Source organism: Melopsittacus undulatus, chromosome 1 (assembly GCF_012275295.1).
Source record: "Melopsittacus undulatus isolate bMelUnd1 chromosome 1, bMelUnd1.mat.Z, whole genome shotgun sequence".
Taxonomy (NCBI): domain Eukaryota; kingdom Metazoa; phylum Chordata; class Aves; order Psittaciformes; family Psittaculidae; genus Melopsittacus; species Melopsittacus undulatus.
Window position 1 is genome coordinate 27509235 of NC_047527.1, and position 22167 is coordinate 27531401.

Genomic DNA, 22167 nt, shown 5'->3' on the forward strand with positions numbered 1-22167 from the left:
GCAGTACAGTAGAGAATAACAAAATGATGATTTCTGCCTGCATACACAGATCTGAAGGTACAGGTCATTTGTATAACTCAGTCTTCTACAGTTCCATATATTCAATCTACAGGTGGCTCTACCTATGTTATTAGTTATTGCCAGTTTTGGTGATTGATCATGTTATCAAGTTATGTGATCCGTACACAAGGTTAGTCAGTTTTAAGGTTTTTCTCTTATCTGATTCAAAAAAAATAACCATTCTGGGGACTCTCCAACAGTGTATTTTTTCCTCAGATAACCTGATCATCTTTGGACCATCTAGCATGATGTATGTTGAGATGCAGCTTTTTTTTAAGACATGATGTCTTAATCATTTTTTCCAATTTTTGTTCAAGAAAGTTCTAAATATATTCTCAGTCATGCATTCGTTCTTATTTCAGGGTTCCCAGATTTCTCAGGATTCCTGAAAAGTTCAAGCTACTCATCCATGGTAAAATGATACGTATATACAGACATACATGCACATACATCTCTACGTGTATATATAGAATCATAGAATAGTTAGGGTTGGAAAGGGCCTTAAGATCATCTAGTTCCAACACCCCTGCCATGGGCAGGGACAACTCACACTAAACCATATTACCCAAGGCTTCATCCAACCTGGCTTTGAACACTGCCAGAGATGGAGCATTCACAACTTCCTTGGGCAACCCATTCAACTGCCTCACCACCCTCACAGTAAAGAACTTTCTTATATCTAACCTAAACTTCCCGTGTTTAAATTTGAACTCATTACCCCTTCTCCTGTCACTACAGTCCCTAATGAATAGTCCCTCACCAGCATCCCTGTAGACCCCCTTCAGATACTGGAAGGCTGCTATGAGGTCTCCACGCAGCCTTCTCTCCTCCAGGCTGAACGACCCCAACTTTCTCAGCCTGTCTTCATACGGGAGGTGCTCCAGTCCCCTGATCATCCTCGTGGCCCTCCTCTGAACTTGTTCTAACAGTTCCATGTCCTTGTATTTACAAACAGTATCTAACTACTTGCTGGTAACATTATCGCTTTTAACTACATAATTAGATATGAACTTATTTAGCTAGATGCATTTGAGTTATCTTTGGATTACAACAAGTCTTTGTTCTGCCCTTCCAGCACACAGAAGCAGCAGCTAAGACTGACACTGATAGTCACATCCCAGACCAGTCCTTATCCATAAGTAGCAAAATGCAGAACCTACTAGGCCTGTTCAACATCTGTTGAAAAAAAGTGTCCCCAACACAATCAAAAATTTCCAGAATTGCTTGTAGCCCACTGTGGCTTCTTCCAGCAGATTCTGGGATGGCTGAATTCTGCCTCCAACTCTTGAGAGCCAGCACAGCAATAGGAAAAAAACAGTCACAAGATGCAACAGTAAATTCCAATTTGATGGAAGGAAAAACGTTTTCACAGTGATGTAGTCTATCACCAGAACAAGTTGCCCAAGGTGGTAATCTACAGCCTTTGAGATACTTAAAATTCAACTGGACAATACCTTGAGCAACCTGATCCAACTTCAAAGGTCATCCTGCCTTCAGCAGAAGAATGGACTAGGAAATCCCCAAAGGCCCCTTCCAACCTAAATAATTCTATGAATCTGTGTAATCCAACCTGCTGCTCTAAGGGTAATAAAACATGCCTATATGATACTCAGTATATGTAACTTTTACTAAATATCAAGTTGTTTACTTGATATGTAATCAAAGACATCAATCTTTTGAAAAGCTAGCAGATTTTGTGATCTCTTCCAGTTCTTTTACAGCTTAACTATAACATTGCACCCATTTTTAGCTTGGAGTTCACTACAACTGCCCATCTTTTTTGCAGAATTTCAATTATGTGTGTTCCCTCTATAGAATATATGCCATTAATTATTTGTTCCCAAGCAGAACTCCTTACATTTGCCCCTACTGCTGTATGGAATATATATATATATTTTTTTTTAATTATAATTTGAAGAGATCATTAAAACCAGTCATCCAACTCACTGTATAACAATTACTTAGCTTCAATTCACCTATATATAGTTATATTCTTAACTGTAACATTCAAATTATTAAGATATTAACTATACTAACCCATTTTTACACTAATTTCAAAGATTGCTTTTTTAGAATATGTAGGCTTTCCTGTAAAAATCACCATGGTACAAACCACTACTTGCCTGTTACTTGCATCTGTAATCTTCCATTATGGTTGTTATTTGTACCAGATCTTGGTGAGGATGTGGCCATGTCAGAGGTTTAGGCTTTAGCCTGAAAGAAAATTAAAAAAAATAGCATACAAGTAGATTATCAAAAAGCACTTAATCTCTGCATGTTAGTTACAACTGTTAAATAAAATGCTGAAATAATCACCAAGTTCCCAAATGTTACTTAGGTATGGCAGAATGCATTATTTCATAACACCAGTTCAAAAAAACAATTACTTTGGAGATTTTTCACATGCTGCCTTTGAAGATGCCAAGACGCTTCAGTAATGCATAAATTTACATAGTTTAGAACAACTGTGGAAGGCGAGAGAAAAAATTCAGCTGTGATGTATCAACATCCCTGTCTCCAGAAAGTAAGCTTATGGTCTGATTTCAGATGAGCTAAGCACCAACAACTTCAAATGAACAAACCATCTGAAAGGTTTATATGCTTGAAAATGAAGCTGTCCTCAAAATGATACACTCGAGCAATAATGTGATTCAGACAAACATTTGAATTCTATCGTTAGATCTGCAATCAGCTTTCTATACCACTGCTGTCCAGCCACAAATCACTTCCCTCACCTATTGAGACAGTAAGCACTTTACAAGGACCACCCCTTCTTCCCATTGAGCAACTAAAATAGTATGATCTGATCTTTGGGCACCTGAAGTGCATGTAAGCAGCATCACTCCATCCTCCTGAATTACTACACCTGAAACAAAGCTGGAAGTCACATATCCTCTGTTTCTATCAAGCAACTATTTTTCATGGGAAAAGAATATGTACATTTAAAATACATTTTCCATGATACGGATGAACTTTCATGTATTTATTTTCTGGTAACAGTTGTCACCAAATCTCTTTCATTGTGCACTTCTATCAGTAAAAAGTTTATGAACACACAACCCTAAAATGTGTATATTTATTTATAAATTATGTATAGGTACTACTGTACCAAAGTATTCTATATACTATGAAACATAAAAATAGAAAATAAGAAGATGAGAAAAAGATTAAACAGTATTTTGAAATAGTATTCATTTCTAAATGACACTAAAAAAATCTGCTCTCATAAAAATACTTTTTGTGATAGCCTTGTGATTGAATATGCTTCATGTTTTACAATGTTGGCTCAACACTTTGTACTACAGTAATCTGAATGTCTAGTTCTAAATTCAGTTTATTTTAATACTTAGGTTTAATGCCATCATAGCTGGAAAAGTCAATTTACAAAGATATTTACATCCAAATCAAACTGCATCAATGATGCTCATTCTTCAACCTCACCCACTAACAGTACAAAGATTTTTCCTGAAATGTGGCCAGTATATCTCCATCTTCATTGTTGTCAGTCAGTTGTCAATGCAAACTAATGCAAACTAATGAAATGTTGCATTTTATATTCTTAACAAATGGGTATAAATGGCTCTGAAACTCTTTATTTGGAAGACTTTTAAACAGGTGAGAAAATACTGCTTCCAAGTTTAAGTGTACAGATATGAGTTTTTAATAGATGACAGATCTTTTCTGGCAACAAAATTGCACAATTATCAAACCATTTCCAAGCATTCATTTTCAAAATGTTTTCTACATAGCAAGAGTTTCTTGCAAACAGCAGTCATTATCTTACTTGCTAAAACATCACCTTTACCTTGAAAGGATGCGTTAAGTATCTTTTATTTAAAAAAAATAATAATCTGTTACTTAGCATACTGCTGACAGCCACTTGTCATTACACAGCAGGTCAGAACACTTGTATTTCTGTGAAAGGAAAATCTGCAATTAATATTTAAATTTTACAACTCATCTAAGCACTTTACCACAATAACCGTCAAATCTCTGCATAGTACAAAATTTTCCTGGTCACTCCTCATATCACTACAAATTACTGTAAAAATTCTACTAATTAAAGGTCTTGCCTTCATACAATTAACCACAATGATGACATCCTGTATCATACTTCATGCACTTCCGGCTCCATTTTCCTTCTTGCTTGCCTACGCATGATGCAGTGAATGAACTCCATGGATGGTACTCTCCTTGCAACCTTACCCCAGAATCCTTTTTGCTTTAGTCAAAGGAGCCACTCCATCAGTGGTTACATTTGCAAAGTTTTTTCCGTTAAAAAAATGCTGTTAAATAAGTCATTTACTGTTAAGAATGTTTACTTTGGTACATCTTTCTTTAGTGACTTAGTTAACTGTGTATTTCATTGTGGACACAATCTAGCAAACTACCATAAGCTGAGCCACATCAAACATCTCTACTTTCATTCAACTGTACAGCATGTCACCCACACTGTGTAATTTCTTCTAATATTTGCTTCTTCAAAACTCTGGCAGTGTTTTTCAGTCATCTTCCAAAAATATCAGCTGATAAAGGAATGCATTTTAGTTTCTCATCATATTGTTTTCCACGTATTATTTCAGACATTTTTACTGCTGCAGGAAGATCAAGTGTTTCCCCAAACATATGTGGCTTCTAAGTCTTTTGCTATTGAGAAACCTCAAAAGAGGCTTTTAAAGATCTATCATTAAGTTTAGTGAAATCCTATAAAATATTGGCCTGAGTATCACGTAACCTTAAACACTGCTGAAAAAAAACTGTAGAGGTTTGTCCTCATATTCTGGATGCTTAGGTCTTAAATGGCTTGCTAATAGTGATGGCTCTATACTGTCATTAGCTGATATTTCAAGGTACAATATTCTCTTAGGACGAGGTTCATCATTAACAACAGCAGTTGTACACCTACATTTCAAATCACCTTCTTAATAAAACCAAATTTTTCACCAACATCTTTGTCAGATCTAACTGCCATTGTTCTTACCCCATTAATGCAACTGATCAAGAGCTCATACTAGGGGTGGGAGAAGCATCAGCTCTGCAATATTCTTATTGTTCACTTGTGCTCACATTATTAGTATTCAATCCATGCTCTCTTCGCAGAATTTTTTTAAGCCCACTTGTACATTTTGTGAGTGTTAGCTTAGTTGAAATTAGATAATATAATCCATAAATCCACATAAGTGGGTACATGTAAACTGCATACAGTGCAATACACTGAAAGCAAACAAACAAGTGAAGGCGCTACTGTGACCCTTCCACTCCGTGCAATACCAAATCTGCCCTCAGGACACCTGTGTCACCTACATGACACAGGACCATATGACATACACACCAAGTGATGGTGACAGTCTCAGTGCATATATAACACGGAGAGGGAAAAAAAAAACAAACAAAACACTACAAAACCCCTAATTACTTTTTTATTTTTCTAATAAAACATAAGTCCTAACATTTTCCTCACACACCCCACTTTGGGTATCACTGATATGGAAGACATCAAAGAAGAAACTCATGTAATCAATTCTGTGACAAGTAAACTCAAATTCTTCACAAGTAACCAAGATCCACAATCTTGTTCTAATCATACATTTTAAAACAAGTTTAGGCATGGTTTTGTAACTGACAATTATTTTTACTGAGTTTTTTCCTCCTACTGTTCAACCTGCATAGATCCAAAGTGCTAGCACTATCCCTGAGTTTTATTTGGTTTGTTGATTGGTTGGCTGGGGTTTATGGGTTTTTTTTTAAGTCTACTTGTAGCATGCACAAAGCAAAATAAATACAGCAATAAAGAAATAAACTGTTTCAAAGTCCTCAGGTAGATAGTTGATTGCCTAATCTCCTGAGACTTCAGGTTTCAGGTACTGATTTATCTGCAAGGTACACTACCTGCCCTGAGTTTCAGTAGCTCTGATCGCTACTAAACTCCTAACTGCATTTGGCAAACACAGGTTTGCTACTCTCCTGATAACAGGGAAGTGAGAATTCACTACACACACCCTGGCATCTTTACACTTGAAGGAAAAAAAATTACCATGATGCCTGGCAGAAATTCTTACAAGGCCAAGGATATTCCAACAGAGGATGGGGATGAGAAAGGCTGAGAAAGTTGGGACTGTTCAGCCTGAAAAAGAGAAGGCTGCGTGGAGACCTCATAGCAGCCTTCCAGTATCTGAACGGGACCTACAAGGATGCCGGGGAGAGACTCTTCATCAGGGACTGTAGCAATAGGACAAGGTGTAACGGGTTCAAATTTAAACACGGAAAGTTTAGGTTAGATATAAGAAAGTTCTTTACTGTGAGGGTGGTGAGGCACTTGAATGGGTTGCCCAAGGAAGTTGTGAATGCTCCATCTCTGGCAGTGTTCAAAGCCAGGTTTAACGGAGTCTTGGGTGACATGCTTTAGTGTCCCTGCCCATGGCAGGGAGGGTAAGAACTAGAAAATGTTAAGGTCCTTTCCAACCCTAACTATTCTATGATTCTATGAAACAAAGTTACACTTAGGTTGGCTGTTTCTACAATAATTACATGACTGTATCCCACGTCAACAATGACACGACCTTCTGGTTTTGCCCTTGTAAAATGAACATCTTTCAATAATACATGTCTACCTTATATTCTTGCAAATATGGTACATGTAGACACAGAACAATAACCCTATTTATCACATGAGCTGCTTGCAGTAGTGGTAAAAACACTATTAGTGCCATTGTATAAAGTACTAGTATTGTGACATTCAAGAAAAGGCTACGAACAGCGCTACTTGGAGAATAAAGACAATGAAAGTACAGTCTAAAAAGAAGTCTGGAATTAAATCTGCTCATTGTCTATAAATATAACAGGAACATGTAGAAAATAAAAATAAAGGCTACTGAATTTAAAGAAAAGTGTTGACATAAATTTTTCCAAAACCCCAGCTTTCTGTGGGACAAGGCTGCAGCAGAGAGGGCAAGCAAGTGCATACTGTATGAAACTAAGCAGAGAACAGCACATAGCAGAGGGACTGAGAGACCTGTGCTAGGATGGGATTACACCATCACTCTCTTGCCTCAGCAGAGGCAAAAATTTTCATAAACTGAGAAAGATTTAAAAGTTCTACAACTAGAAATTCTTCAAATACTGCAAACCTGGAAATTTCAAGGACTACTTGCCTCTTATCTTTATAAACCAGAAGAAGCTTTATCTCGACAGCCAAAACCAACCGAGATTTCAACTAATAAGTCATCTGATCTTGGTGAAGGAAGGGATGGGATGGCAACTACAAGAAGTGATAACACTTATTTGGAGGATTAAGAAGTTTTCACAAAATAACATCAAAAGCTAAATTCCAGTATTTTCTTGATCTAACTTGCAAGAAAACCTGTATGAAAAACAGATGGCAAAGAAGAACTGAAAGATGAGTCTTTTTAAAAATAAACAATTTTCAGAAGTTTTATTTCAAATAATGCCACCACCCCTTTACAGCTTCCTGAAATCTCTGGTCATTCGTCCTATACCTTTAGCAGTTTTGCAATATTTGGCCTTTTTACAGTAATGAAAAGGCCAGTGCATAAAAGCACAAAATAAAACCACATATAGGTGTTACTATGTGGTGGTAAAACCAGAAATAAAGTAGAGGTAGTATAGTAGCTTTCAGGATTATACAGGTCCTTAAACAGCACACTGAAGGATTTATACAATAGTCCTCTTGCCTACAGCAACACTAACAAAAACACTGTAAGACTTGACACTCCCTGAACAGACAGCTTGGGTCATCAACAATATTTGTACCTAAGCAATTAGAGAACTCTGAAGTCAAAGTCTTATTTCCCCAGACACCACAAGCCTGCTTGTTACTTTAAGAGCAATGGAAAGACTATGCTTATCAGCAAGGGATCTCCTCCACAAACACCGATACAGCCATTTGAGAAGCACTGAACTTTCTTTTGATCTTGGAGGCAGAATTAATTCATTGTTCTTCATGAAAATTTGATTTGTCCTTTTCCGTTTCAGATGTCCTCCACGTTTTTTAAATCTACTATTACAGGCCAACCCAAAATATCTACAATTCCATTCTCCTTTCTGACTAAATGCAGGGTAAACAGGAATATGCTGCAAAGCCCAGTGCGTACTTTGGTTTAGGTGTGATGGACTAGGGATACAGACAAGAGACATTATGTAAACCAAGGTATTAACTTTCATAATCAGTAATTCATTGATGTATTGGAAGGTAAAAAAAAAAAAAAAAAGACAACCACCACCACTCTCCTGTGAACAGAAGTTTCCAGCGAAAAGCTGTATTCATGGACATCTTAGGTATTTAATCAAAATACTTGCTGGTTTGAGTCCTTTCAACAGGATGCCAGAATTTAAAATACACAGTGTTACAAACATTCTTTTCAGGTGTAACTAATTGAATTTAAATGTGGGGAAATAGAACCTTGATCTGCCCCAGACATTTAGGTTTTTTCATGTATGCACTATGTTACACTCACTCTTAGGGAACCAAATTGTTTGCACACAAGAACAAACTTCAAGAAAAGAAAAATACTGTTTACTCATACTATTGTTTTATTGTGTCACGCATCCTTCTAGCTAGCAAGGAGTTTAAAAAGGGTTAAATTAAGTTGTAAATTAACCTACTGTAACAGTTAAGCCGCCAACAAACTCCCCTTAAAATTACCAGAAGTTGCAAAAATGTTGAGGGTTTTTTGTAATGTTAAATAGAAAGCCTTGACATTTTTTAATTTCTTGAAATTAAGTGAATGAATAGAACAAGAACTACAGACTAATGAAGCATCATTAAGCAGCAGGCCTTTCTTTGTCTCTCACACATATGCTGAAAGAATCATTCCAGCAGCAAAACTAGTAACCAGGGCTCTAATCTGTGATTCTCACTAGACACACACAATGAGGGCAAAATCCAAGTAAAGATAAACTGCTGTAACATTTGTTTTCTAATCTGAATGCTTTACACTGAAGGTCTTAGACTTTTTAAATTTAACTCAATAGATTTGTTTATACGCCACTGAAATGTTGGGGTTTTTGTCTCAGGCTAAGTCAAGTTTGTCTTTTGGTATTATGCTTTTGCCCCAACAGAAGCTGCCAGTTCCCAATCACACTTATTTTATTACCTGCATTAGTTCAATCACTTCCTGATTTATTAACCTCTTATTTTTCATTGGTTTCAGCTTTACTATATCCTTAATTTTCAGTCTTGTGTATACTTTTGTCTTTGAGTGTTACATCAAAATCATCCCAAATTTTTCTGGGGAATATTTTAACTATCCACCACAGAAGTACACATCAAAGCCATATATTATGATATAAAAAATACTGGAACCATGCAACACACACATCTGCTATCAGTTTTTCAAGCTATGTCTTAAAAATAGGCATCAAGAATATCAAAGTACCTGCAACATTACCAGTCCTAACTTCTGTGACAGCATGCTCAAGGAAGGAAAGGTTAACTTTAAGAATCCCTGTGACAACAATTTAAGATGCAGTCCTATGTTCAAACTGAAGGCAAAAGATGGCCTGTAAACCACAGAATAGCTTTAATAATAAACTTGGAAATTTGTAAGATGCAGTTAAGTAGCATTGAACAGTGTCCTTACCTATGAAGTATCATTTATGTAAGTATTACAAACAATAGCTTATGTCATTGTTTAATAGCTTAGAAAATGTTAGAAATGGAAATCAGTTTTTCGATGATCATTTAAAATAATATTGTTTAAAGCACCAATTTTACTTCTCGTCACATAAGGGAAACACATGATGGCAGTACTCTTAGGATTGGATTGTAGTAAGACCATCATTTGCCAAGCAACAGATTATTTCCTGTAGCACCTACACCGGGTTTTAAACTTCAGTCAAACAAACACTGATGGACTGAAATGCAGGTCTCCAGCTGAAGGAAAAAAACTAAGATCCCATTTATTAAAATGGAAAACTAGCAACTTTAAGCTATTTAACAGAATACTTAGCTACTCATCAATATAAGGCTCCTGAAGATCCCTTTATCATTACCTTTACTTACTAATGGCTTCTCCAATTCCTTGGATATTGGTGAGTGTAAAAAATACATAAGTTTTAAAAAAAATCCAACCGTACTCCATCAGACTTGCAAGTATTACCTACACAAACAGATCTGGAAAACTTAAAAGGACAGTAATAAGTGCAGTGCAAAACACTTGTACCTGTATGACACATTTTATCCTAATAATGAACACTGGAAATTTTCTTTAAGTCAACAGTCCAGTGAAACTGGTCTTGGCACCACTCATCCCATATGAGACATTCACTATAAGTAGTCCCGAATCACGAAATCATAGAATGGTTGAAGCTGGAAGGGACCTGGTCCAACCCCCCCTTATCAAGTGAGGCCACCTACTGCCAGTTGCCCAGGATAATGTCCAGACAGCTTTTCAGTATCTCCTAGGACAGAGACGCCACAATCTGCCTACCCTTTGTGTACTTATATACACTGATCAGGTGCCCCAGAGTCTTCTCCAGGATGAAACATCCCAAATCACAGCCCTTCCTCAGAAGGCATGTTCCAGTGCTTTAATCATCTTCAGCGTTCTTTGTTGAACTTTCTTCAGTATGTTCATGTCTCTCTCATACTAAGGAGCACAGCACTGGGCACATGACTTCAGATGTGGCCTCACCAGCACTGAATAAAGGGGCAAGATCATCTCTCTCAACCAGCTGGCAATTCTTCATCTAATGCAGCCCAGGATACCATTTACCATCTTTACCCTCTGGGCACATTGCTGTCTCGTGGTGTCTGGGTGTTTACCAGGACCCTCAGGTCCTTTTCCAACAACAAAATGTATTGCATCTTCCTGTCAAAACTGAAAAGTACTTAGAAAACCATCTTCAACTGACAACATCACTCAGTTCTTTACCTAGGAGTAGCTTACAAGCATTCCCAAAACAAACAAACAAAACCAAGAAAACAAACAAACAAATTACTTGTAGCTGAGAGGACTGAAAAAGGATGCAAAAATGTGAATCAGAAAATCCAACTTCAATAAAACAAAGGAGAATAAAGCTATGAGAAAGTCCTCATACTTTCTGTTATCCTCATTCTTTCTGTTATCATCTACACACTTTCTGGAGTGGATCTTCAGAGCAGCCAAAACAGTAAGGGTCACAGTACTATTTAATTTCTCTGAGCCTATTGCCCATACTGTCAAGTACAGACAAACCAGTGGCTTCCTTAGGATACGCTTCGACATTATTAGAATTTCAGCTTCAGCAGTCTCCTCCTCAGGATCTACAAGGCCTTGTCAGCAAGGAAAAGCGTTAGTTCTTCCTACAAATTAACAGCTTCCCTAGAGATGCTTCAACATCTACTTTGTTATGGAGTTCCAAGTTGCCAACCCTATAGCATGCCTACATAGAACTGAAAAGCAAACTGTCATTCTTCTTAAACCACAGAACATCCTGAGATGGAAGAGACCCACAAGGATCACTGAGCTTAACTCCTGACTCCACAGGGCAACCTAAAAGTTAAGCAATGTACACAGAAGCACTGTCAACACTCCCTGAACTGGAAGTGTTCAGTCACTTCCCAGAGCTATGATATTATTCATATTACCAACACATGGTGGAATGAGTCCCATGACTCAAGCACTAGGATGGAACTACAGGCTGTTTAGGAGGAATAGACAGGGCAGGTGTAGTGGAGGTATCACACTCTGCATAAGGGAAAGATTTGACTACAGCCTGTACAATTAACAATGATGTTTTTAAGAGCAATTGGGTGAGGATTAGGGGAATGAAAAACAAGGCAGATTGCATAGTGAGTGCCTACCACCGATACCCCACCCAGCACGTAAGCACTGACGAGTTATTCTGTAGGCAATTAAGAGAAATCCATGAATGAGTAGTCCTTGTACTTATGATTTCAACATCCCAAATATCAAATAGGAATACCATAGTGCTGTGATGAGCAAGTCTGGGAAATGCTTGAAGTTTATGAAAGATAGCTTCTTGTCACAAGTAGTGTCCTGGGTTCAGCAGTAGCAGTCATTTTTTCTCTTTCTTGGTCGCTGGTGCAGTGCTGTGTTTTGACTTTCGGCCTGGGAACAGTGCTGATAGCACCTATGTTTTTTAGTTACTGCTCAAATGTTTACTCTGGTCAAGGACATTGTGAGTCTCATGCTCTGCCAGGGAAGAGGGGAGGCCAGGAGGAAGCTGAGACAGGACACCTGACCCAAACTAACCAAAGAGGTATTCCATACCACAGCACATCATGCCCGGGGAGGTAACTGGGAGCTGGGCAGAAGGGCTCACTCTCTCTTCTGGGTCGGGCCTGTTTCGGCGGGTGGTATCGTATTCTCTTCCCTTGTTATTTCCTCTATCATTATTATTATTGGTGATAGCAGTAGTGGTTTGTGTTATACCTTAGTTACTGGACTGTTCTAAGCTCAACCCATGGGAGTTACATTCTTTCAATTGTCCTCCCCATCTGTCCAGGAGTGGGGGGGGGGGGGAGAGAGAGAGACTTTGGTTGGGTTTTAAACCACCACAAGTAGCCAGCAAGGCAGCTAGGAAAGATGTTTCTAGACTTGTTATCTACAAATATAGGACTCATGGGTGATGTGACTGTAGGCAGCTCTGCTGGCCACAGTGATCACAAAACATCTGAGTTTAAAATTTTCAGTATAAAGAGAAAAAAGGACAGCTGAGTTTCTAGCCTGGACTTCATGAGAGCAAACTTTATTCAGGGAACTATTTAGCAGAGTACCCTGGGAATCTGCTTTTGAGGGCTTAAGTGCTGGTCAGTGTTTAAGATTCACCTTCTAGAAACACAGGAGCAGGCAATTCCAGTGCGTCTTACATCAACCAAGCAGGGCAGAAAACCAGCCTGGCTGAACAGGAAACTCTTCCTGATGTTCAAGTATGGGAAAAAAAAATTATCTCTAGGAACAGTTAGTCTTTGAAGGAAGATTACAAAGCCATGGATTGTTTACCAGTTGACACAATAAGTCAAAGTTTGATTAGAGTTGAAACTGGCTAGTGTTGTGCAAGATAACAAGAAGGGCTTTTTCCAAGTATGTTAATAGCAAGAGGAGGTCTAAAAAAAAAATAAAAACATTGGACATACACTTGTTGAAGATGGTCACCTGATTAACTGGAATGAAGAAAAAGGAGACACATTCAGTGCTTTGTCTCAGTCTTTAATAAGACTGATAGACCTTGAGCTGCCTGGTTCCCCAAGTCAAAGGACTAAGAGTGTAAAAACAATGACTTTCCATTTGTGGATACTCAAATTGTAAGAGACCAGCTACAGCAGTAGCTGTTCACAAGTCCATGGGACCCAATGGAATTCACATCCAAGTTCTGAAGGACCTAGTAGATATTATGGTAGGACCCTTCTCAATCAGCTACCAAAGGTCTGGGGAGGTCTCTGCTGACTGGAAGGTAGTCAGTGCTATTTCAATCTACAAAAAGGGCATGAGGGAATACCTAGGAAACTATAGGCCTTCTAGTTCCTGGAAAAATTATGGCTAAGATCATACTGGGTATTACTGAAAGGCATTTAAAGAATAATCCAGGTTCACAAAGGGAGAGTCCTGTTTAAATACTTTGATAACCTTCTATGACAAGGTCATCCACATAGTGGATACAGGGAAAGTGGTGAATGCAGTTCTGGATTTCAGTAAGGCTTTTATTACTGTTCCTCACAGCATCCTTCTGGACAAGCTGTCCAACTGCAGGATAAGCAGGTTCAGAGCACACTGGGTGAAGAACTGGCTTAAGGGTGGGGCAAAAAGGGCTGTAGTGAATAAGCCTACATCTCGTTGACAACCAATCACTAGCAGTGTTCCTCAGGTCTTAATTCTAGGGCCAGTTCTGTTCAACATATTTATCAATAATCTGGATGCCAGAGTTAAAGGTACCATTAGCAAGTCTGCTGACTGGGAATTGGAGAGGGAAGGGTGATCTCCCTGGTATCCAGTCATAGCATATGTGGGAATCACAGAATGGTTAGGGTTGGAAAGGACCCCAAGATCATCAGGGAAGAGTATTTTCACCTTCATTTTAATATTCAGCTGAATAGCCTTTGTATCCACCAGAATAAAGTAATACACTAGACACACACACTCATCCTTCTCTGAGTTGCCTTGGATAATCCTAACAACTGGTATAAATTATTGTTTATCAGACTGGCATCAAGAGCAATATAATGCAATATACCAAGATACATCTCTAAAATATGGGCAGATTTTAGTATAACTACACCGCAAACAGAAAATCTTACCATAGTTACATGTAGGCACTTCCATTTTAAATTTTAACTCTATAGGTAACACAACAATATGGAAAAGTATGGGCTTCAGGACAGACATGCAGCCTGAGCACATATCAGGAGTGCCCAGATAGCTTATAAAAATCCACTCACAAGAATTTACGCCTGTCACCACCACCTTACTGGTCATAATAGCCTTGACTAGCATGAGCACATCCCTCTGCAGTCACAGCAAAATTAACAAACCAACAAATTCTGAAGGAACATAAACCAACTTTATAGATGTTAATGAAGAGTGATGCTGTTTCTATTAGGCCCTACTCCTTGTTTCCATGGGGATATGAAGAGACCATGACTAAGCAATACTAATAATGGAAAACAAATTAATACTGCCCCACAAAATAATCTCCCAATTGGTCTGGGAAGTCAGCAGAAAATGACAATTCAAAGAAGAGGAGAAACCTACTCAGCATTACAGGCTAACATGGCAGGAAAGGTCATTGAACATTTTTCAGCACTTAGATATTTGATGTGATCTACTTCTCCTCAGTAACTGTATCTCAAAAAATATCTCAAAGAGGTATAAGTAAAATTCACTGCATGTTCTCACTCTCTTTTCTCTGAATATTTGCTTTTTTTAAATGTGCTATACAAGCCTCTTTCCAGCTGTCAATCTCAGCAGTGTTAAAACACTAAAACATGTCTGTCCTAATTCCAATCACAGACTGCACTAATCTTACCTATTTCTATCTGACAGCATTCACCCAAGCATTGTCACTTGTTTTTCAAAATAGCCCTTCAGTCTCTACAGTGCTAGAGAATTCAACCTGATCCCTAGTAAGGCTCTCAGGTGATAAATAATTCTCACATCTTCAAGAGCTCTCTGCTCTGCTAATTGTTTTCCAATACAATCTGATTCCAAAATTTAACTACACAAAAATGACAAGCTGAGAACATGAAAGTGAACAACATATAGGTCTTATCAGAGCCCAAACCCTGACTTTTTAAGGGTCAGTGTTGGATGACATTAATACATTGCATATTAAGTTTAACCCAATGCTACAAAGAAATCAGTGGGCTACAAGAAAAACACTTAAGTATCATAGAAGAGTGTTTGAAATATTAGTTATTTTCACTGTAGACTGAGTTCATGAGAAATGCAGAAGCTCTGATTAGAGTCAGTGCCCTTTCTGGTGAAATGCTAAAGTCTAAATTATGTAACTTAAAAGCATTAATAGCTAATTCTTGAGAACAACCAAGTGACTACAAAAACTGCACGGAAGTCATCCAACTCCCCACTGAAAGAAGTCAATTTTCAAAATTATTCCTTTATGCTGATTTTTGAGGGAGTTCTGAAGGTAGATATTAGACATAGAGGAAAGACAAACAAATGAAAACCATCTCCAGCATCCTTTACCCACATAATGTACATCTCTGCATGACGTGGTCAATGCACAAGCCTTCCTGCCTGAAGAGTATTAAGACTCCTTAGTCATTCTTTAAGTTTTCCATATAAATTGGTCATCTTTGCTGTCCCCCTTTGTAACTTCTCCAGTTATACTGTACACCTTTTGAGACAGAGTAAAAAGAATAAAAAATCCACAAAGCATTCCTTCAAAATAAGAATGTCCCATAGATATTAATAGTAGCATGATGTGGTCTGTTTTATTTTTTATTGTATTCCTATATCTTCTACAGCAACTGTTGAAACCATCAGCTTTTAAGCTGGGGGGTGTCAATTAACATCTGAAAAAATCTTACTTCCTTCCTTAAAAAGGAAGGGATTGAAACAGGAAAACAAGCCTGAAGTGTATGTCTCAACTAATACAGATTTATTTAATCTAATTTTAGTTTCTTATAGCCTTTCAAGATTTGAAACTGAAGCAACCAGCATAGGAGGTTTACTCAAAACAGACAAGAACATCAACCAACTCCAAAAGCAAGCTGTCCCTGGGAAAGGGCAAAAAATTCCAAGAGAGGCTGTAATAGCAGTCTAACTTGCTCATAGAAAGTATTTAAAGATGCAGTCAGCTTATTCACTGAAGTGCTAGCTGTACGATCTTTTTTATTAAAACACCTATTACTTAGCAAAGGATTTCTCCTGTTTCTGTAACAATCTATTCCTTATTTTGAATCATGTACCAGCCTATCCTAATTGAATCCTGTAAGAATTATTTTTTAACAGACTAGCCTACCCAACTTCTCGAAGTGTGCTCTCACAACTCCTTGCTTAGTTGTATAACAGAGGGTTAAAAGCACAGGGTGAAATTTATTCATATTCTGTTCAAGGTTCTGTTGGCCTCTGCTGGAAGCCTCTCTTCCTTCACTTCTTTTTATGCTAAATATAAACAGTATTTTTCACTTTACTTGCACAACAGCAGTACTATTCCAACAGCATTCCCCTCAATCAGTTTATTGGAATTTTTTTCCTGATCAAAAAATGGAATACAAAGAAACACAACAATCTGTTTTGTAAAAGAGATAAAGCTAGGAGATCTCCACATAGTACCAGAACCACTTACCATAAAATAGTAAAATACAGTAGTTTTTAAATATGCTTACGTAATTAATACAAAACTAGTATGCAAGGCATTATATGTTATATTCCTAATCCATTCCAACATTTACTTTTCATACCATTCCTAATGGGACATTTTCATAAAGCAACTAATAATTTTATCGGGTTCTTATTAACAAACAATTTATGGCCCATCTTAACAAACAGTCCCAGCTACTCCCTCCAATACACATTAGGTCTCCTATATTAACACAAAAATGTACTTATGACCAAGTATTAAAATAGCCCGTTATGTCTCTGAAGTTTTCACTTCCTTTACTCAAATATCTCATCACTTACAGATTTTGACAGTTGATTAGCAGCAGTCTTTTTGTCATCTTACAAAGTAAGCCTCCAACTAGTTTTCTTCCTCATAGCTATTCCCTTAACAACGCAGCTTTACTCACCATCCCGTGACAACATCGCTTTGTCAGCAACTTCTCACAAGACATGCAGCCAATGATTTTATTTTAAAATAACAAGCAAATATCAGTCTTCTACCAGATTTTTCATACTAATTCAGGTTTTTCCTGTCCTTGTAATTTATGATATATAACAGGCATCACAGAAACACGGTGGGATGGCTCTTATGACTGGAGTGTTGGAATGGAAGATTACAGGCTCTTTAGAAAAGACAGGCATGACAGGTGGGGAGGGGGAGTTGCTATTTATATTACAGATAGGCTGGAGAGTATGGAAGTCTGGGGACAGGTGAGCAGTCAACAGAGAGTTTGTGGGTGATGGTTAAAGGGAGAACAGCTATGGAGGACATTATTGTGGGGATCTGTTAGAGACCATATGATCAAGAGAAATCTGTGGATGAAGCACTCTACAGACAGATAGGAAAAGCCTCATACTCGTAGGCCCTTGTTCTCATGGAGGACTTCAACCACTCTGACATCTGTTGGAGCAACGGTACAGCCCAGCACAAGCAATCCAGGAGGTTCCTCAATTGTGTGGAAGACAACTTCCTTCTGCAAGAAGAAGCCAACAAGGAGAGGTGCCCTGCTTGACCTTGGGCTCACCAACAGGGAAGGGTTGGCTGCAAAAAATGATGCTCCAGGGCAGCCTTGGTTGCAGCGATCATGACATGATTGAATTTGAGGTCCTCAAGACAGTGAGAAGAACATGCAGCAAGCTCACTGCCCTGGACTTTAAGAGAGCAGACTCTGGCCTCTTCAGGAACCCACTTAGTAAGGTTCCATTGGATACAGCCTTAGAGGGCAGGAGGGCCCAAGACTGTTGGTTGATATTCAAGGATAACCTACTACAAGCTCAGGAGTTTTGCATCCCAACTAGAAGGAAGGGCAGCAGGAGAGCCAGCAGACCTCCTTGGATGGATAAGGAGCTGCTGAGGAAATTTGAAAGGAAAAAAAGAGGCTTATAAAAGGTAGAAGAAAGGACAGGGCAGCTGGGGAAGAATACAGGGATGTTGTTCAGGAAGCTAGGGACCAGGTTAGGAAAGCTAAGGCCCAGCTAGAATTAAAATTTGCTAGGGATGTTAAGCATAACAGGAAGGGATTTTATACATATGTAGCGAATAAAAGACAGACTAGGGACAACATAGACCCCTTCTGGAAGCTATTGGGAGAACTGGCTTCCCTGGACTTGGAGAAGGATGAGGCTCTTAATGACTTCTTTGCCTTGGTCTTCACTGGCAAATGCTCTGATCACACCACCCAAGTGCTGGAAGGCAGATGCAGGGACTCTGAGAATGAAGACCCTGGGCCCACTGTAGGAGAGGATCTGGACTGAGACAATCTTAAAAACCTGAATGTGCACAAGTCCATGGGACCTGATGAAATCCATCCACAGATCCTGAAGCAGCTGGCAAATGAAGTTCCTAAGACACTGTCCATCATATTTGAAAAATCATGGCAGTCAGGTGAAGTTCCCAACGACTGCAAAAAGGGTAATATAACCCCCATTTTCAAGAAGGGGAAAATGTATGACCCAGCGAACTACAGACCAGTCAGTCTCACCTCTGTCCCTGACAGATCTTGGAGCAATCTTGGAGCAGATTCTCCTGGAAGGAATGCTAAGTCACATGAGAAACAACAAGGTGATTTGTGACAGCCAGCATGGACCACTCAGTGGATAAAGAACTGGCTGGATGGCTGCACAAAAAGGGTTGTGGTCAATGGCTCAATGTCCAGCTGGAGACCAGTAATGAGTGGTGTCCCTTAGGGGTTGGTGTTGGGACCGGTCTTGTTCAACATCTTTGTTGGTGACATGGACAGTGGGATTGAGTGCACCCTCAGCAAGTTTGCCGATGACAACAAGCTGTGTGGTTCAGTTGATACGCTGGAGGAAAGGAATGCCATTCAGAGGGACCTTGACACGCTTGTAAGGTGAGCTGATACCAACCTTATGAAGTTTAACCATGACAAGTGCAAGGTTCTACACCTGGGTCAGGGCAATCCCAGGCACAGCTACAGGCTGGGCAGAGAAGAGATTCAGAGAAGCCCTGAGGAGAAGGACTTGGGGTGCCAGTCGATGAGAAAATGAACATGAGACAGCAGCATGAGCTCACAGCCCAGAAAGCCAACCATATCCGAGGCTGCATCAAAAGGAGTGTGACCAGCAGGTTGAAGGAGGTGATCCTGCCCCTGTACTCTGCTCTCATGAGACCTCACCTGGAGTACTGTGTGCGGTTCTGGTGTCCTCAGCATCAAAAGGACATGGAACTGTTGGAAGAAGTCCAGAGGGGGGCCACAAGGATGATCAGAGGACTTAATCACCTCCCATATGAAGACAGGCTGAGAAAGACAGCCTGAAGAGGAGAAGGCTGCATGAAGACCTCATAGCAGCTTTCTGTATCTGAAGAGGGGCTATAAAGATGCTGGTGAGGGACTATTCATTAGGGACTGTAGTGATAGGACAAGGGGTAATGGGTTAAAACTTAAACGGGAAGTTTAGATTGGATATAAAGAATTAATTCTTTACTGTTAGGGTGGTGAGGTACTGGAATGGGCTGCCCAGGGAAGTTGTGAATGCCCCATCCCTGGCAGTGTTCAAGGCCACACTGGACAAAGTCTTGGGTGACATGATTTAGTGTGATTTCTCCCTGCCCATGGCAGGGGGGTTGGAACTAGATGATCTTAAGGTCCTTTCCAACCCTAACTATTCTATGATTCTATCATATGCAACAAGGCATTATTGAGTAATATTAATTTGCTTCCAGAGGCCAAAATACACTTTCTTCCCTTTTAACCCCAGATCTTTCCATCTACCTCAGTAAGACGGTAGCAATTTTTTATAAAGGTAACTCTGTAAAAAGGCAGCTGGAAGTGTTAAAAAAAAAGTGTGGCAAGAATGAAGGAATAAAAGGAATTGAAATTTAAGAAAGAGCAGCTTCCACACTTCTAGCCTGAGGGAGAGAGAAAAGAGAAGCTGGGCAATCCTCTTGCTCTTCATCTTCTATTTTGCATTTCTTTTATATTGTTTTTTGACTGTTATGTTTACACACAGATACTTTTAATGCCACTTTGTATATTAAAAAAATGCAAGAGAGCCAGTTCCAACCTACCAGTTAGTAAAAACAGCATCAGTTTTTAAGATGAATGTTCAGCAATCCTAGCTTATGCTTACCAACAGTAACAAAAAAATCTTACTGATTTTCTGAGGAACTAGAACTGTGTTTCAAAACTGGACATGTGTTCTTTTTTTATTTCTGATGACCCAATAGATTGTGCAATTTTACAGATTATGAACTTTATCTTTCCTGTTTACTTTTCCCTATTCCAAAATTACAACTTCTTGGATTTGATTTATATACTGAGAAATCACTCACTACCTTGAAATGTTCACACCATCCAAAGTTCTCCCCTATTTTTCACCCACCCATGTGAGGGACAGATAAAAGGTTTTACTTCTTTCTTTTTCAGGACTCTCACTGATCTTCTGCTCCACTCAAATGCTTATAGCAAAAAATCTTGGTTAGAAATCCCTGAAATAAGAACCTCTGTGTATCTTTGTCTGTATTCACAGCAGACAAGAGCTCTCTTCTGCCCACTTCAGGCTGCAAGGCGAAGATACTTGAAAGTGTGAAAATTATTTTGCTGTTTATTTTTAAAATATGACAACCTCTTCTAGTCTTTAATTGTTTTCTTCCACCCCCACTTGATTTTCAGCAAGATAACTCTAAAATCCTAGTATTAAAAACAGATGGGAGTAATTCTGTGCCGTTAGAACTACCTGAGAAGGTCAGTTGCTAACATGCATTTGCATTCTCAGTGCCATTTACACATCAGACAAATCAAGTGAATGTCTGACTGTATTTTCAGTGACAGGTATTTATGTTTGAAAGAATTATTCTGAAGTGATTTGTTCCACTGAAGTTAGACTTCTGAAGCTGAATTTCACAACAGAAAAAAAATATTTGCCTTACTAGTTACATCCCTCCAAGTTAACATCCTTAACAGTGAGAATGTGAAGAAGCTTCTAAACTCATTACATTTAAGTACCTTGAGACCTTAGAGTCACTTAAAGCAGAACATAAGCACCTCTAACATGTTGCAGCAATAAAAAAATGGTGATTAATTAAAGAAGTTTCAAAAGTTCAAGAATGTAATCTGCTTTGTTAAACACATACTTCCTCCAATTTTTATTAAAGGCTTTATTTTAGTTGAAAACTATGACAAAGTAGCACAACCAGCTAAGTAAATTTCAGTTTATTCTTCAAAGTCAGTAGAAATTGTAAATTAAATCCAAATCCATAGTCTCTTTAAATAGGATTTTGAAAGTGGTTTTTTCTGACAATACTGAATTATCAAACTGCATAAATGTATGCAATCTCAACACCAACTAAGGGGAGAGGGAATTAAAAAAAAAATAAATATGATGTTTGCCATCTATCTGCTGTTACAGAACCACATCAGTATACACTCATGCAAACCTGCAATGATGAATTGCTTCATACTACATACCATACATAGTAGTTACTAAGACCTACACATAACACAAGCATAAACATTTCCCTGACATACTTTCCTTGAAATGCTAAGAAATAAAAGAAAAAAAATACTTATATATCCAAAACACACAGTGCTCTTCTAGGTAAACAATTCTGACATACTATAACCACTCTGACTGCTGATGGCTTCCCTGGACCTCTAATATTCCTCTGTAAAGCAATATTATCAACACTGCATTTGCAAAACTGAGCTAAACTTAAGTATGCTTCTGGTTAAACTACTAGGTCCTCAAACACACCAAAAACATATGCCAAGAAGCAATAAATTACAACTTTTCACTTAAAGAAAGCAATTAAAACCAAAAACTTCCTTTTTGAAGGTACTGTAGC

At 38.5% G+C, this 22167-nt stretch overlaps 1 protein-coding gene across 2 annotated transcripts in view; it reads right to left on the reverse strand.

Annotated features, from left to right (window-relative positions):
* The window catches only part of WWP1 (WW domain containing E3 ubiquitin protein ligase 1), a 61471-nt gene that overhangs the window by 35424 nt on the left and 3880 nt on the right, over window positions 1-22167 (reverse strand). For both annotated transcript variants that reach the window (XM_031050497.2, XM_005150842.3), the window contains exon 2: window positions 2184-2274. In XM_031050497.2, the coding sequence (XP_030906357.1) occupies window positions 2184-2253 (70 nt within the window). In that variant the 5' untranslated portion in view covers window positions 2254-2274. The remainder of the gene's footprint in view (window positions 1-2183; window positions 2275-22167) is intronic.